Source organism: Lipophrys pholis (genome assembly GCF_963383615.2).
Source record: "Lipophrys pholis genome assembly, chromosome: 18".
In the NCBI taxonomy this organism is placed as follows: Eukaryota; Metazoa; Chordata; class Actinopteri; order Blenniiformes; family Blenniidae; genus Lipophrys; species Lipophrys pholis.
This window is the reverse complement of record NC_137646.1, coordinates 7,929,234-7,943,905: the sequence shown is the minus strand read 5'-3', so window position 1 is coordinate 7,943,905 and position 14,672 is coordinate 7,929,234. Positions and strand designations below refer to the sequence as shown.

General features: G+C 40.6%; 1 protein-coding gene across 1 annotated transcript; it reads left to right on the top strand.

The window, feature by feature from the left end:
* Positions 1-9,427: 9,427 nt before the first annotated feature.
* Positions 9,428-11,078, top strand: LOC308123906 (histone H2A.Z). The gene is made up of 5 exons (XM_080486636.1): positions 9,428-9,537; positions 9,837-9,914; positions 10,025-10,138; positions 10,211-10,340; positions 10,515-11,078. The coding sequence occupies exons 1-5, from the start codon at positions 9,535-9,537 to the stop codon at positions 10,574-10,576; spliced, it is 387 nt and encodes a 128-aa protein (XP_080342762.1). The 5' UTR covers positions 9,428-9,534; the 3' UTR covers positions 10,577-11,078.
* The last annotated feature ends 3,594 nt before the right edge of the window (positions 11,079-14,672 follow it).

The window sequence follows — 14,672 nt, the reverse complement described above, 5'->3', positions numbered from 1 at the left end:
TTAATAAAAAGAAGGTAAAGAAATTAAATGTCCTAAAAAATAAGTAATTGAAAGATAAATTAAACCAACAAATTGGTCAAGAAATTACTGAGCAAAAAAAACCAAACATAAATAAAGATAATCATCTGAAATAATAACAATAAGACTCAATTAATATTAATGATAATATTCTTAATATAGGTTACATCGTACACTCCCACCAACAAATGAAAAAGATGTTCTTTATCATCTCATTCTCCTAATGCCTCCTCCATATCACCTCCTTTCAACAGTTCCAGAAATATCTTCCAAATGTCATAAGATTCAGAAGCCCTCTTTCTAACAATATAGTTCAGCTTCTCAAGAGCCGCGCTCGATTTTAAGTTATGTTGTAGTATAGTCATCTATACTAGGTCTATTCATCCCAATATAGAAAGAGGTAGTGTTGTCCATCTCGTGATCTCTTCTGTCACCTCCAGTACCATGGGCTCATAATTGTCTGAACTAAGATTACTTATCTTTGGGGTTATTTTGATGCCCGAGAACTTAAATCCCTCCGTGGCATTCACAAATGGATGAGATACTTCAGGTTTCTCCCTCTCATTTGTTCACTTTAAACCCAGAGATACTCCCAAATTGATAAAACAACTCCAAGAGAGATGGTATCGATTCTGCAAGATGTGATAAGAACACAATAGTATCATCAGCGTACATTGCTGTATTGTGTTCCAAGTCCCCAATCTTAACACCATGAATTAAGGGGTGTGATCTGATCGCTGTTGCTCATGGTTCCATGGCTATTACAAAAAGAAGAGGTGATGTCGGTGACCTTTGCCTTGTGCCTCGAAATAACTCAAAAGGCTGAGAGATGAGACCATTAGCAGATGACATTGCAATAACGAAAGTAATCAAACCGCCCAAGCACCTCGAGTAGATAAGGCCGTTCGACTCAGTCAAACGGCTTTTCTGGGTCGACTGATAATATTGCACTATCAGGGGACTCCTCACACTCGTGAATTATATTAAGAACTCTCCTCACATTGTGGAACCCTTGCTGCTTTTGCATAAAGCCATTCTGGTCTCCATGAATAATGTCAGGGAGAACCCTCTCAAGTCTCATGGCTAGAACCTTAGCTATAATCTTTGCATCTGAATTTAAAAGTGATGTAGGTCTAGAAGAACCACGTTCGGTTGACACTTTGCCTGGTTTTAGAATAAGAGCATCAGAGCACTACGTACCCAAACAGGGAGGCAACCATTTTTAAAGGATTCCAAATAAACATCTAATATTGGGACTATTCATTTTGTTGTAAATAATTTGTAAATATCTATCGGGAGCCCATCTGGACCCGAAGCTTTACCTCCTCTCATGTTTGTAATGGCGTTAGAGATGTTAGAGATGTAATTTAATTTAATTCCCTCTCCAGTTCAGTTTTTGTACCCTCAGAAATAGAGGGAATGACCAATCCATCCAGGAAATTGTTTTGGTTTACCAGGTCTCGAGGGCTGTCAGAAATATTAAGGGGTTTATAATATGAGACAAAGGTGTTCTTTCAATTCAATTCAATTCAATTTTATTTGTAAAGCGCTAAATCACATCAACAAACATCTCAAAGCGCTCTTACAATGATAGAGAACAACAGAACCCGACTAAACCCTTCCAAAGCAAGCAGATGTAACAAGCAACAGTGGCCAGGAAAAACTCCCTTGCATGGAGTAAAGTTCATAAGAACTCCCTCTTCAGGAAGAAACCGTGGGGCGGACCCTAGACTCCTAGATTCTTAATATCTGTGGGATCTGTAGTTAATTCTCCCTGTTCGTTCCTAATTATATTGATGGCTCTGCCTGATTCAAGTGTCTTTACATGCCAAGCTTGCAGTTTACCTGGCTTTTCACCCTGAGAGCTCCTCATATTTTGCTTTAAGGGTCAGTAATTCCTGTTTTTTTTGTGTCAAATCATCTATTCTAACCTCTTTCTCTAATTCTAGAGTCGACTTCATTCAATGTCTGTTTGAATTTGTTAAATTTAGAGCTGGTGAAGCTTATCACTTGTCCTCTAATGTATGCTTTAAAAGCTTCCCATCTAATAGCTGCAGATGTTTGATTTGTATTTATAGAGAAGTCGAGATGTTCTCCTACAAATTTAATAAAGTCAGGATCCTGTAGCCATTTAGGATGTAATCGCCGATTGGCTGAATGTCTATACACTTGTCCGATGTTGAAAAATAGTGAGGTTGGGGCATGATCCGATAAAACAATACTATCATATACACAATTAGTCATACAAGGTGGCAGAGATGAGGAAATTAAAAAATAATCTATTTGGGAGTGTGTTTGAAATACTGCAGAGCAGCATGAGAATTCCCTTTTGTTGGGGTTTTGAGTCCTCCAAGGATCACAGAGGTTCAGGTCTTTCATGTATTGTTGAATTTTCTTTCCTGATTGGGAATGGGATGTATCTCTCCCTGCCGAGCGATCCACTTTCAGGTCTGAGGCGCAATTTAAGTCACCTGCCAATTTTATCTTACCAGGGAGGGTGGCCAACAACAAAAATAAATTCTTAAATAATGATGGTTTGTCATCATTGGGGCCATATATATTAACTAAATTAATATTTTCTCTCAGGAGAGTTCCTGGAACCACCAAAAATCTACCAGTTTTATCATAAATAGTATTGTTTATTTGAAAAGGCACCGAAATAGGAATTAACGCCATAACCCCTCCTGAACGAGAAGGGAAACAGGATAAAAACAAAAACACAAACTCTGCCATGAACAAAACCCCTTAGCTGTCAACCTGAACAGGACCCCCCCCCGACCTTGGAGTGCAGTTAAGTGCACACACTGATCAGTGTGAACAAGGGAGCAGTAAGACTGAACCAAGCCGTTATTATAACAGACCAAAGAAAACTAACAGGACAATTGTGTTCCCTGGCAAAAGAATATAATCTACATAACAAGTATATATGAATGATATCATAGTCTTTCTCCCAGCTTTACTCTCATCTGGGAAAGCCGATGGTATGGTATGCCGAATAACCACTTTTCCCTAAAAAACCCCAACAAAACGAATGAGAGCCCACTTAAAAAGGGTGCGTGTCAGTCTCGGTATAAAGAGTAAACGAAAAACACATTTATGTCTGAGGTGGTAGAAGGAATAACAAAAGGATGTAAACAAAACAGAAAAGTCTCCGCAGACAAAAGAAAAGAAAAATCACAACCATTTCACATGTGAGTTACTGGCCCATAAAGCCAGCAATATCAAACTATAGCTGTTGTAGCTGGATAATATAGGATTCAGCATTCCATTTGAATTAATCTGTGAGTCCTCTGTGTTCTGTAACCCTTGAATGAGTTTTTCAGCTTCTGCTGGGGTTTCAAACTCACGTGTTTGTCCATCAGACGACACTCGTAGCTTGGCTGCGTGGATTATTTCGTACTGAATGTTCATCGATCTCAGCTGTTGTTTTGCCCGGTCGAAACCCCCCCTGCGTCAGTGGAGCTCCACCGAAAGATCCGGGAAGAACATGATCTCTTGACCGGCGTAGATAACTTTGCCTTTGGCCCTGGAAGCTCGCATCACTCAGACCTTTTCCTGGAAGTTTAAAAGCTTCACCATGATGACTCAGTGTGATTGATCGATTCGGTTGCGTCCGGCCGGGTAAGCTCTGCGCTCTTTCAGAGAGAGGAGGACTCAGGAATGTCGCTGGTCCCAGCACCTCGGGGAGCCACTTCTCCAGGAAGCTCGGCTGGTAGAGCGGTCGTCGCCCAATCGGAAGGTTGCAGGTTTGATTCCCACCCCAAACTGCCCCCATTGGACTTGCATGGCTGCAGCCTCCAATGGTGTGTGAATGGGTGAATGTGATGAGCAATGTAAAGCGCTTTGTGGTAGCACTAAGTAAGTTAGTCCATTTATCATTTCCCTCCATCTTCTCACGCACGATAGCTATCCTTAGGTTGGAATGATGAGAGGTTTTGAGAGGAATGAGGTTTTCCAGCTCGTCAAGTTTATTTGTGAGAAGAGTCACTTGTTTGGCTAAACTCAGTTCCTGGAGGGCCGCAGCCCTGCACGGGTCTCCCTGCTTCAACACAGCTGCAATGAGCAGCTGGCTGTCTGGCTTTGTGCTGAACGCGGTGGTGACCCATCAGGACATTCAGTGGAGGGAGACATGGAAAACACGCAGGGCTGCAGCCCTCGAGGATCTGAGTTTGACACCCCTGAGTTAGAGCGTCAGCCTTGCCTTTCTCTGAGGTAACTGTGTTACGGTGCTTTAGCGCACTTCTGCTTCATCCATGCGCGCCGAGAAGTCCTGCACATCTCTCTTAACGTCTTGAATCGTTTTCAGGACCACATCAATCTTTGTGGAAAAGTCATTTCTGATCCCGTCGAGTATCTATATGACGTCCATGTTTTGGTCCGATCCGGTGTCCACTTCGTCCACACGCGGCACGGGGCCCCAACACACTCTGAGTTAGCTTGGCTGTTAGCAATCGAGACGTCGTCTTCTTCACTCTGACAAAAGTGTGCTTTAGAATTGTTCCTCCTTGGCATATTGTCGCGGGTATGCAGTATTAAGTCGCCACAAATGAAAGTCAGCACTGTTTATGCAGTTAAAGAAAAGTTTACAGGATTTGAGTAGAATATCACCAGGAGCTCACAAAAAGACGTGTGATCACTTCAGCGCCATAACCGCGACCGCCTTCTCCCGTGTTTTTGGTGTCTTTGGTGAGTCGCAGCGCCCCCTAAAGGCCTGGCATATGTACTACATCGTGTTGAGCAGTGTTCATTATGACGTATGGACGAAATTTGTTTGGGGAACGATGTTATGTCTCATGTGGACAGGGCCTTTATCTGTAGCTATCTCATGTGTTAATTATGTCCCCTATATGCTGAAAAATATATATTTGGGATAGATATTTAGAAATGTATAAGAAAATAGCAATTTTAATGTGTGTTACATGTGTGAAACTACTTTATCAGTAAATTACATTTCGAAGGTTTATTTTTAAGTGATTTTTAAATACTTGGCCTGTTGATGATTATTTTAAAGGGGACATATCATGCTAAATCCACTTTTTTAGCCCTTAAATGCATTTTGTTGTATATTTAGAGTGTTTAGAAGTACAGAAAAGTTCAAAGTAGTCTCTTCAGGTGCTCCGTTGATATCTTTATATTCTGTTTTGGTCATATTTTGCGATCGGTTTCGATTTTTCTATTCTCTATTACGTTTTTTGAACAATGACGTCACAGTATTCTCAGCGGAACTGCCAAATTAGGACATCGACATTTCGAGCAATCCGCCATTTTTGTTTCTCGCTGCGATTTTGTAGTCCAACCGAAGTTACGAGAGGATAAGTCGAAATGTTCGGTTGTTGGATGTAGTCACCCACAAGCTTCGTTACACCGTCTCCCAGCATCAGAACCTTTTCGAAGTGCCTGGTTGAGTTTTATTTTTCACAGAAATGTACCCACATCTGTGGGTAAGGTCATTTTTGTGTGCGCGAATCACTTTAAGGACGACTGCTTCAGCAACCTCCGCCAGTATAAAGAAGGATTTGCCGAAAGACTTGGTCTGATTGAGCGGTCAGTTCCTTCTATCTATGGAGACGACGAACAGAGCACTTCGGTAAGCTGTATATAACGCTAAAAAGTGTGATGATAAGACGTCCCTTTTTGTTAGCATTAGCAGTTGCACCGTCTTCATATGTTAGCGCTGTGTGCTCGTTTTAGATTATAATGTAACTTCTGTGTTAAATAGTCGTTGTAATACAGGCAGTATTGTAGTAGTGGGCATGGATGGAGAAGTTAGTGTAAATATAGTAACACACCATTGCGTTACATCCATATGAAGACGTTGTTCTGTAGGTGCATCATCGTCATTTTCATCTCGCTCCGCCGGGTCCGACTCTGGCTCCAACATGTATGGCTGGATGGACAAATCTTCCCTTGTTGACATTTTGTAAATAATGTGTGAATATAAAGTTTCTGCGCCGCTAGATAATTGTATCTGTTCTATCAAACTACAAAGATGGCCGAACAGGGTGACGTTGAACCGAGTGTCACCTCTGCAACCTGGAGAGGAGGCGGGGTATGAAGTGTCTCATTTGCATTTGAAGAGACCGCCCCAAAACGAGTTGCTCTCAGAAGCACATCAGAAAAGGGGTAGAAAAGGGGCCTGTGGAGCTCTAATAATGAGGAATTCAGACCCAAGCATTGCAGTTTCGCGTTGTATAGACCACAACTGTATGATTTATATGTAAAAAGGAAGGATTTAAAAGCATGATATGTCTCCTTTAAACTATTATGGCAGTGGATCTTTTATCTTCGTTTTATTACTTTAACTAGTACTATGTGTAAATCAATGGAGAAACCTCTTTAAAGCGACAATTTTGTTATTGAGTACATGCTTTCTGGATTTTACAGAGTTTAATTTTTAATGTTTAAGATAAAAGATTAATTAGAATTTTCTCTCTTACTGCAACATCACTGCAGTTATGAAATTGGAATATGTGCCACATGTACCAATGATCATATTTTCTTAAAAACCTAAGGAGCTTTGTTTTAGCAGGACTAATTCTAAAATATTTTGCAGCGCTCGCCATTGAGCTAGAGGGATTTTTAGAACTTCCTTGCCAGGCAGGCCCTGGAGCATCTCATTCCTCAGGACCTCCTCCTGACCAGGAAGCACATGGTCAGCTGCCTGCTTTTGGTAAACCAGTAGGAGGTAGAATAAAAAAACAAAACACTTGCCAACCTTGCCTTCTGATAACATGATTGCTCTAGACAAGAGCTTCCCACTTTCATCCACATAGAACATTTGCCGGAACTGTATCCAAATCAGTGGCCGCTGTCCAAAAATGTCCGCCCTCCCCCCAACACAGATACAAAAAAAAATGTAAAAATAATTTAATAAACTGTAATAATGTCCAATATGTTTATGCCAACAAGCTAACAATGAGCCTGGAACTAGATGTGCTTTATTTTCTGTAAATAACCTGCAATGAAAGAGCAGATTTCTCTCTAGTGTGTGTATTTTTATCTGCTTTTTTTTAGTTCCTGCTATGTGTGCTTCTTTCTCTTTACTATACTGTTGTACCACTGCAAATTTCTCCACATGCGAGATAAATAAAGGGATATCTTATATTAAACAGCATGGGGCGCTTCAAAATGCTCCCTGAGGAGGCGGGGTTCAGTTTCACCAATTACTGATAATATGAGTGACTGACATAAAATTGATTATTGGTGTGCCTTAGGGTGGCCACAATAAAAGGCCACTTTGAAATGTGCAGTTTTGCTTTATTGGGGGGTCTTGGGGGGGGGGGGGGGGGGGGGGGGGGGGGGGGGGGGGGGGTTCAGCCTTGAACAGGGCTCACAGTGCGATGTTACAGCCATGACTAGAGCCACGACCAAAGATTTTGCCATGACTTTTCCACAATCGCAATCTTTCGTCAGCAACGGCTGAAAATCACCAGTGATGCCGGTAACATGTTACTTAGTAAGTGCGTTCAGCTGACACAAAAGAATTGGAACCAACAAACATCATCAATAAACCTTAACATTGCAATCATAACACAACTGCTTTGTTGGAATTTTCCTGAGTAAAAAGATATATTGGCTGGAATCCCCTCCTTTTTTCAATCCATCATTCAATCCATCAATCCATCAATGAAATAATTAATTGGTCCCTGGGGGGCAATTAAAAGGTCTCATAGAGCAGGTAGTGCAAATAAATAATTAGATAAATAGTGCAAGAACAGACTACAACTACATTACCGGGTAATAAAATACTAATAATAGTAAAAATCGTATGATAAAAGCGTGAGTCAGATAAAAATACAAAAAAGACTGAAGGTCAGAGGTTAAATATGTATCAGCAGGATGTCAAAGGTTAAATATGTATCAGCAGGAGGCCAGGCAGGGATCAGAACTGAGTTTTTGATCAAACCAGTTGTCATTATCATGTTGAGACCGTGGGGGGTGTTGTTGGCAGCTGCTGAAAGTAACTAAAAAGTTACTTGTAATCTGACTTAGCTACTTTTAAAAACAAGTAATCGGTAAAGTAACTAAGTTATTTTTAAAGGAGTAACTAGTAATCAGTAATCATATTACTTTTTAAAGGTAACTGTGGCAACATTGAAAATCACACAGTGTGTTTAAGACAAGCTTCTAGTTTAACAAGTTGACCAGTATCGTCTGGTTTCATAGATAAATAGATTTGTGTTTCATCTGCATAACAATGGAAGTTGTAGTAGTTGTAATAGGATGTTCTGATCTGATGAGCTCCATCTCAGTATTTGCAATGTGTGGCGCACTTTGAAATAACAGAATTATGATTTTATGATAACCTGCACATCCTGGCAATTTCCAAGACACGTCTACGTTCCACTTTTGAAGACGCCTGTCAAAGGTGTTTAATAAACATGTTCAGTGCATATACTGCATATTCCTTTCTTTCTTCAGTCTGCTTCAGTCTATTAATGTGATTAATATAGATTGAAATTTAACATTTTATTGTAATTAATCAAAAATAATCCACACAACCAAAGTGAGTAATCAGATCCAAAATCATAATCGTTTGACAGGAGTTATAAACGTTGCAGATGTAATTTCTATCAAGGAGGCAGAGTTTGGAAACGAATACTGACCCCTGGAGGATGCCACATGTCCATTCACGGGTTTCCCAACTTCACAAACTGCCTTCTCTTCTTTATATAACTTTTTACCCTCATCCCATACAGTTCCAGTTCGTTGAATAATTTATTATGATTGATATTACTAAAGGTTTTTTTTTTTTTTATAAATAACATGTATTATTTTTTTTACCAGAAATAATACAGATATTGAGTGTTTTTCACATTTTTTTTACTTGAAATAATAAACTACAACAAACATCTAATTTAAAGTTTATCAATGAAAACCAAGCAACACTAAAAATCACAGTCTCACTCACACTTAATATATTTAGTCACATTATTGATAACACATTTTATGTACAGTCATAGTATATTGCCTTCAGAATGTCTGCTTCCTGGCGTTTTCACATGCAAAGTCATCAATGATTTTCTTATATTGCAGCATCTTGCTCATCTCATGTTTGATGCTGATTATTGCAGGACCAGTGAGGCGATGCTGTCCCTGGGTGACCTGAGGCCGGTCTTGATGAGGTTCTCTAAGCTGAAGCTCCTCTCTGCTGAAGCCACAGTCACAGGAAGCCTGCTGACGTTTCTCGGGGAACCCAAGATTATTATTCTTTTCAGTCCAGTGTTCTTTCTATTGACATAAGTCTATGATTCTACGGCTTTGCCGTCTATGACTTTAAACTGAAATTTTCCCGCACAGATGGGTTCCTGGCCGTTCATTGGTCAGTCGTCATGGCAAGAAGACGTGAACTGGAGTGTGATTGGCTAACGTGAGACCTGCCGTGACCCGGATGACGGCGGGAGTATATAGAGCACAGCGGTGGGCGGAGACAACCGTTCAAACAACAGTCGGTACTCCGCAGGAGAAAGCCCATTTTTCTGTAGTGGCGTGTGAAATCAGTAGCTGATTCCAAACATGGTGAGTGCACTTTGTTAGTCGCGGCGATATGCCAGTGCCATTGTGAGTGGATGTCGGGGATATTTGGCCTCGGCAGTAAATGAGCGACGGTTGGTTTGTTTCACGAGCTTGTGAGCACCGCTAGCATTAGCCGCTAGATAGCTTAGCTTGCGGGCTAACTTGTGGTTGGCCGCATCGAGCGACCCGCTGCCCGGACGGGACAAGCCGAGCGGCGCGGAGGGGTTTCTCACTGCGAGCTTCTCACTTGTCATTCCACTGCCTGTCGGCTGCACATTGATGGTGAATGTGGTGTGTTTCAGGCAGGAGGTAAAGCTGGAAAGGACTCCGGAAAGACCAAGACCAAGGCTATTTCGCGCTCGCAGAGAGCCGGGCTGCAGGTTTGCACAACCCGCTCATTCATTGAGCCGCGAAGGTTATTCGGCTTGTTTCCATGTTTTCGCCTTCGTTTCCGCGTTCTAACGCTCCGGTTCCTTCCTTGTCGCCCCAGTTCCCGGTGGGCCGTATTCACAGACACCTGAAGTCCAGAACCACAAGCCACGGCAGAGTGGGAGCCACCGCAGCGGTGTACAGCGCGGCGATCCTCGAATACCTCACCGCCGAGGTCGGAGCCGCTCCTCGTCTCTCTTTCTGTCACACACAAATCAGGTGTTTAACTCTTGTGCTCCATTTCCAGGTCCTGGAATTGGCAGGAAATGCATCAAAAGATCTTAAAGTGAAGCGTATTACACCCCGCCACTTGCAGCTGGCTATTAGAGGAGATGAGGAGCTTGATTCACTCATCAAGGCCACTATTGCTGGTGGAGGTAAGACAGAAGTCTCAATGTGTGTCTTTAGAAACTGAATGGTTTTATTTTGACATCTCATTGATTTGTCCTTTGTGACTGTGTTCACATATGGTCAGAGGTTTTTGCAAAAGACACTTGATCTGGGTTTGGGCGGCTTGTTTACAACTCTCTTCCCTTGTGCTCGTCTTCCAGGCGTCATCCCACACATCCACAAGTCTCTGATTGGAAAGAAGGGCCAGCAGAAGACCGTATAACCTGAGGAGCTTTCTGCAGTGCCATCTCCGGATGAAGGCTGCATCATCTTGTTAAATGTCTTAGAGTAGAACACCTTTTTAGGAGTTTTTATGGTTGAGCTTGCATTTACTCACCTGGGGTATTTTTTAAAAGTGGCTTCAGAGAAGCTCATTTCTTGTGTTTTGCCTATATTTTTCCGGTGCTGCAGTTGAAAATTGCTTTTTTGGTGTTTCAATAAAGCTCACACTGGGAGCGTGCAGTTTGTTTTTGGTGTTTTTTAGCTGTTAACTGGTTGTTTCAGTGTGAATGGTATACATGTTAGGTTTTATTATTCCCAGTGATACTCTCCCACTCAAACAAGACGGACGTGGTGTGCGTTCGAACCATAATGACCAGTCTTGTGTAGCTGCATGTGCTGCCGAGCATGTTTAACACTAGGTGAACCACTGGAGTGACATAAACTGAGAGCCTGTACTCACCTGTGGAATCAATAAAGATTGGACTGCCACAGTCACATTTTCATACTTTGGTTTGTGGATGCTTTCTTTTTATTTTTCCCAGTGTAATTCTCATAAGCTTCAGGATTTGGTTTAAACTCTCAACTTATTTCTGTACTTCCACTATTGTCTGCTAGAGTTTACTAGTACTCATGTTTAACTTCTATAGTAATCATATGACAAATGACTTCGGTAAAACATTAAAGCTGCATTAAATTATATTGTTTACATATATAGTTACACATTTCACCAGTTCTATCAAATTCCTTAGGACAACTCTACAGTTCTGTCAAGTACTTCCTGCAGGAATTACTATCACTTAAAATTTGGTATAAATCTTTTTTTAGTGGTTGGCACTATTTTTACTGTCCGATTCTATTCCAGGCCTCGGATCTGCATGTCCCCTCTGGTTTCTCCAAGTTTCTAACTACATTCCTAAAATTTGGTTCTTGGTCACTTCTTTATTGGTGGAAGTAAAATTATTGAACCCAGAACAGTTCTCAGAGATTGTCAATACAAACATTGTAAACAAATCAGTAGTCCCCTTTGATAAAGTTCCAAACAGTTATGATGTAAGATGTTCTATTGAACGTAAAGGATGTTACACAAAATGGTTCACTGTTTAAGATCCGATTGTTTATTTACAAAATTAAATTCCATGAAATGATCAAAACTTCAGCTTAACTTCCTATTAATGTGAACATATTTTTCCAAGATGGAAAAACTACCATGAAATTACATTATTCATTAGAATACTCTGCAAAAGAACTGATTGTGACAAAATAAATGGGTTACTGGCTTCTTTTTCCAATGGGTTAAAGTATTCCATGATTCAAACAGAAAATGCTTCCAAAGATCAGTTTGTTTTCTGAGGGAACCACAGATTTCCCAGAATGCTTCTGGCCTCTGGGTGTCACTGCAGAGCTGCACGCTTGTTTGTCATTCTTGAATACAAAATGCATTTAGGAATAGATGCAGCTGGACTACAGGACAAAAACTAAAACAAGGACAGGAGGTGGTCATTCCTCGCTGCTTCATGTGAAGCAGAAATCCTCTTCGCCTGGATTATAAGAAACATTTCCATGTAGCTGCTTAGTTTCCCTCTCCATTACTCAGAGGGAGTTTATCCATCCGTCCATCGATCTGCTATCCTGTTTATCCAGTTCAAGGCCACGGGGCGCTGGAGCCGATCCGAGCCTACTGTGGGCGAGGGCAGGGTACACCCTGCACAGGTCGCCAGTCTGTCACAGGCCCAGAGGGAGTTTATTAAAGATTAACTATTATAGCTCCTATAATTAGTCATGTTATGTTATTCAGTAGTTTACAGTAATTGGTGTTTTATGCCGACAGTGCACAAAGCATCATCGAGGACGGCTCACACCCTGGTTTCATCCTTGTTTGACCTGCTGCCCTCCGGCCAGTGATGACGGTAACGCGTCACCACTTTTTCCAGTAACAAGTAATCTAACGTTACTATTTCCAAACCAGTAATCAGATTCAAGTTACTTAACCAAGTCACTGTGCGTTACTATTGTAACTATTGTAATATTGTAGCGTTTAGAGTGTAGAGCGGGTAGAGTTTCTTGTCTGCAAAGCCGCTTTATTATTAAACAGAACCGGACGATACCACATCAATGTTCTGCTTTTGGTTGAACAAACAGACAAAATCAGGACAATGCACTGCGTGGGATTACCTTCCACAGGTAGGAAAAACCTATTTATTGTTGTTGTCGCTGTGTTTCGCTCATATAAGATTAACTTGGGACATAGATGAGCTGGAGCCGTGGTGCTCTCTATTCCCTGTAGATGAAACTTTTAATAGTTAAAGCGGAAGGTTTCTGCTTCATACAGCAGAAGCACAATGAAATTGGCAGTAAAGTTATTTGCTCACTAGAATTCCAACTTAGAAAGGCTCAAGATGATAGAATTATTTCAAAAATCAAGCTCCCTATAGCAAAACAAACTTTAGTTAAACCCAAAGAAATGACTGAGACCTTTGCAGATTTTTATAAATATCTATATGGTGGCTCCGAATCTGGTCATAATGATGGAGACACAAAAAACCTTTCTCAAAATAAATAAATATATCTACCAACTTTTGTCAAGAGAAGAGGCATCTGAAATGATTTGACCCATTTCTCCACAGGAAATACTGGATATCATAAAAACACTTAAATATAATAAATAGCCTGGGACAGATGGGTTTCCGGGAGAAATCTATAAAAGTTATAGAGAACCGAGAACACCTGTACTGTCTAAAGTATTTAATTATACTTTAACATCTGGAGACCCACCTAAGTCAAGGTCAGAAGCCATCATATTATTCTTATATAAAGAAGGAAAAGATCCAACCTTATGTGAAGGAAATAGACCAGTGATCCTACGTTGCAATGATTCAAATATGTACAGGCATAATGGCAAAACGAATGCTGAAAACACATAACTAAACTAATTAAAGTAGACCAAACTGGATTCATTCCTGGTAGACAGGGAGCAAACACCATTAGGAGAATATCAAATATAACATCCAGTTCATAAATACCCATCTCAGACCTCAGTGATGCTTCGCCTCGATGCACAGAAGGCCTTCAACAGGGGGAAATGGAGCAAAGGGCCTGTCCCTAGGTGCCACTGGAATCACTACTAGTTACTACTAGTTCAATGCAAAAGAAGATTAAAATTGGAAATGAATTGATTATAGAAACAATGAAAATATAGTCAACAATAAAAATAAATTAGACATATCCAGGTCTGTCAGTAGAACTACAAAAATAACCAAAAATCCAGACCTTACACCGTCACGACGGATGCAGGATTTAAGAAATGGACAATAGATGTATAGAGTATAACAATAGACTATATATGCAGCACAAATTTATAAAGAGCAAATTTTGAAATCATTTGAACAGCTTAAACAGGAATTTATATTACAAAATTATGACTTTTATAGATATTGACAGTTAAGACATCACCCTCAGAAACATGACGAATGGCAAAGAATAAACAAAGAACTAACTAAAGTTGAAGAATTGTATAAGTCATTCATAGAGGATAGCTCAAAAAGAAAAAAAAGGGAAGGGGGCTTATTGGCTTATTTCAAGAGTATATACAGCACTACAATATCAATCAAATGATAATAATATGGATGTTAAAGAAAGATGGGAACTGGAAGCAAATGTAATAACAACGGATGATGACTGGAAAGAAACGTTCACACAAGTTCGATAACTGTACAAAATGAAGTGTTTGGGTTTCACTGTGGCTGAAACACTTTCGAGGTTATTTGTAGTCTCTGACTTCATGTTTGAAAGAAATAATCAGACAATTTTCTCTGCTTTGTCTCCCATCGGTAGCGTGGCCGAGCGGTCTAAGGCGCTGGATTAAGGCTCCAGTCTCTTCGGGGGCGTGGGTTCGAATCCCACCGCTGCCAAAGAACTTTTCTGCTTCACTGAATTTCTCTATCATGTAACGTCACTTTTAATTTAACTGATTAGATTTACATTTTTCTAAATGTAAAGACACCTAACTGCTGACTGACTTCATAATATTAAGTGCCTATGATGAGTGAAACTTTTGAGAAATGTTGAGTGTAGCCTGACAGAACACACACAGTGCCGAA

What these genes read in the sequence shown, in the direction of transcription:
- LOC308123906 (XM_080486636.1), top strand. An exon ending in TCGAATACCTCACCGCCGAG is followed by an intron (nt 10,139 to 10,210) that starts GTCGGAGCCGCT and finishes CTCCATTTCCAG; the next exon opens with GTCCTGGAATTGGCAGGAAA. An exon ending in GGCCACTATTGCTGGTGGAG is followed by an intron (nt 10,341 to 10,514) that starts GTAAGACAGAAG and finishes CTCGTCTTCCAG; the next exon opens with GCGTCATCCCACACATCCAC.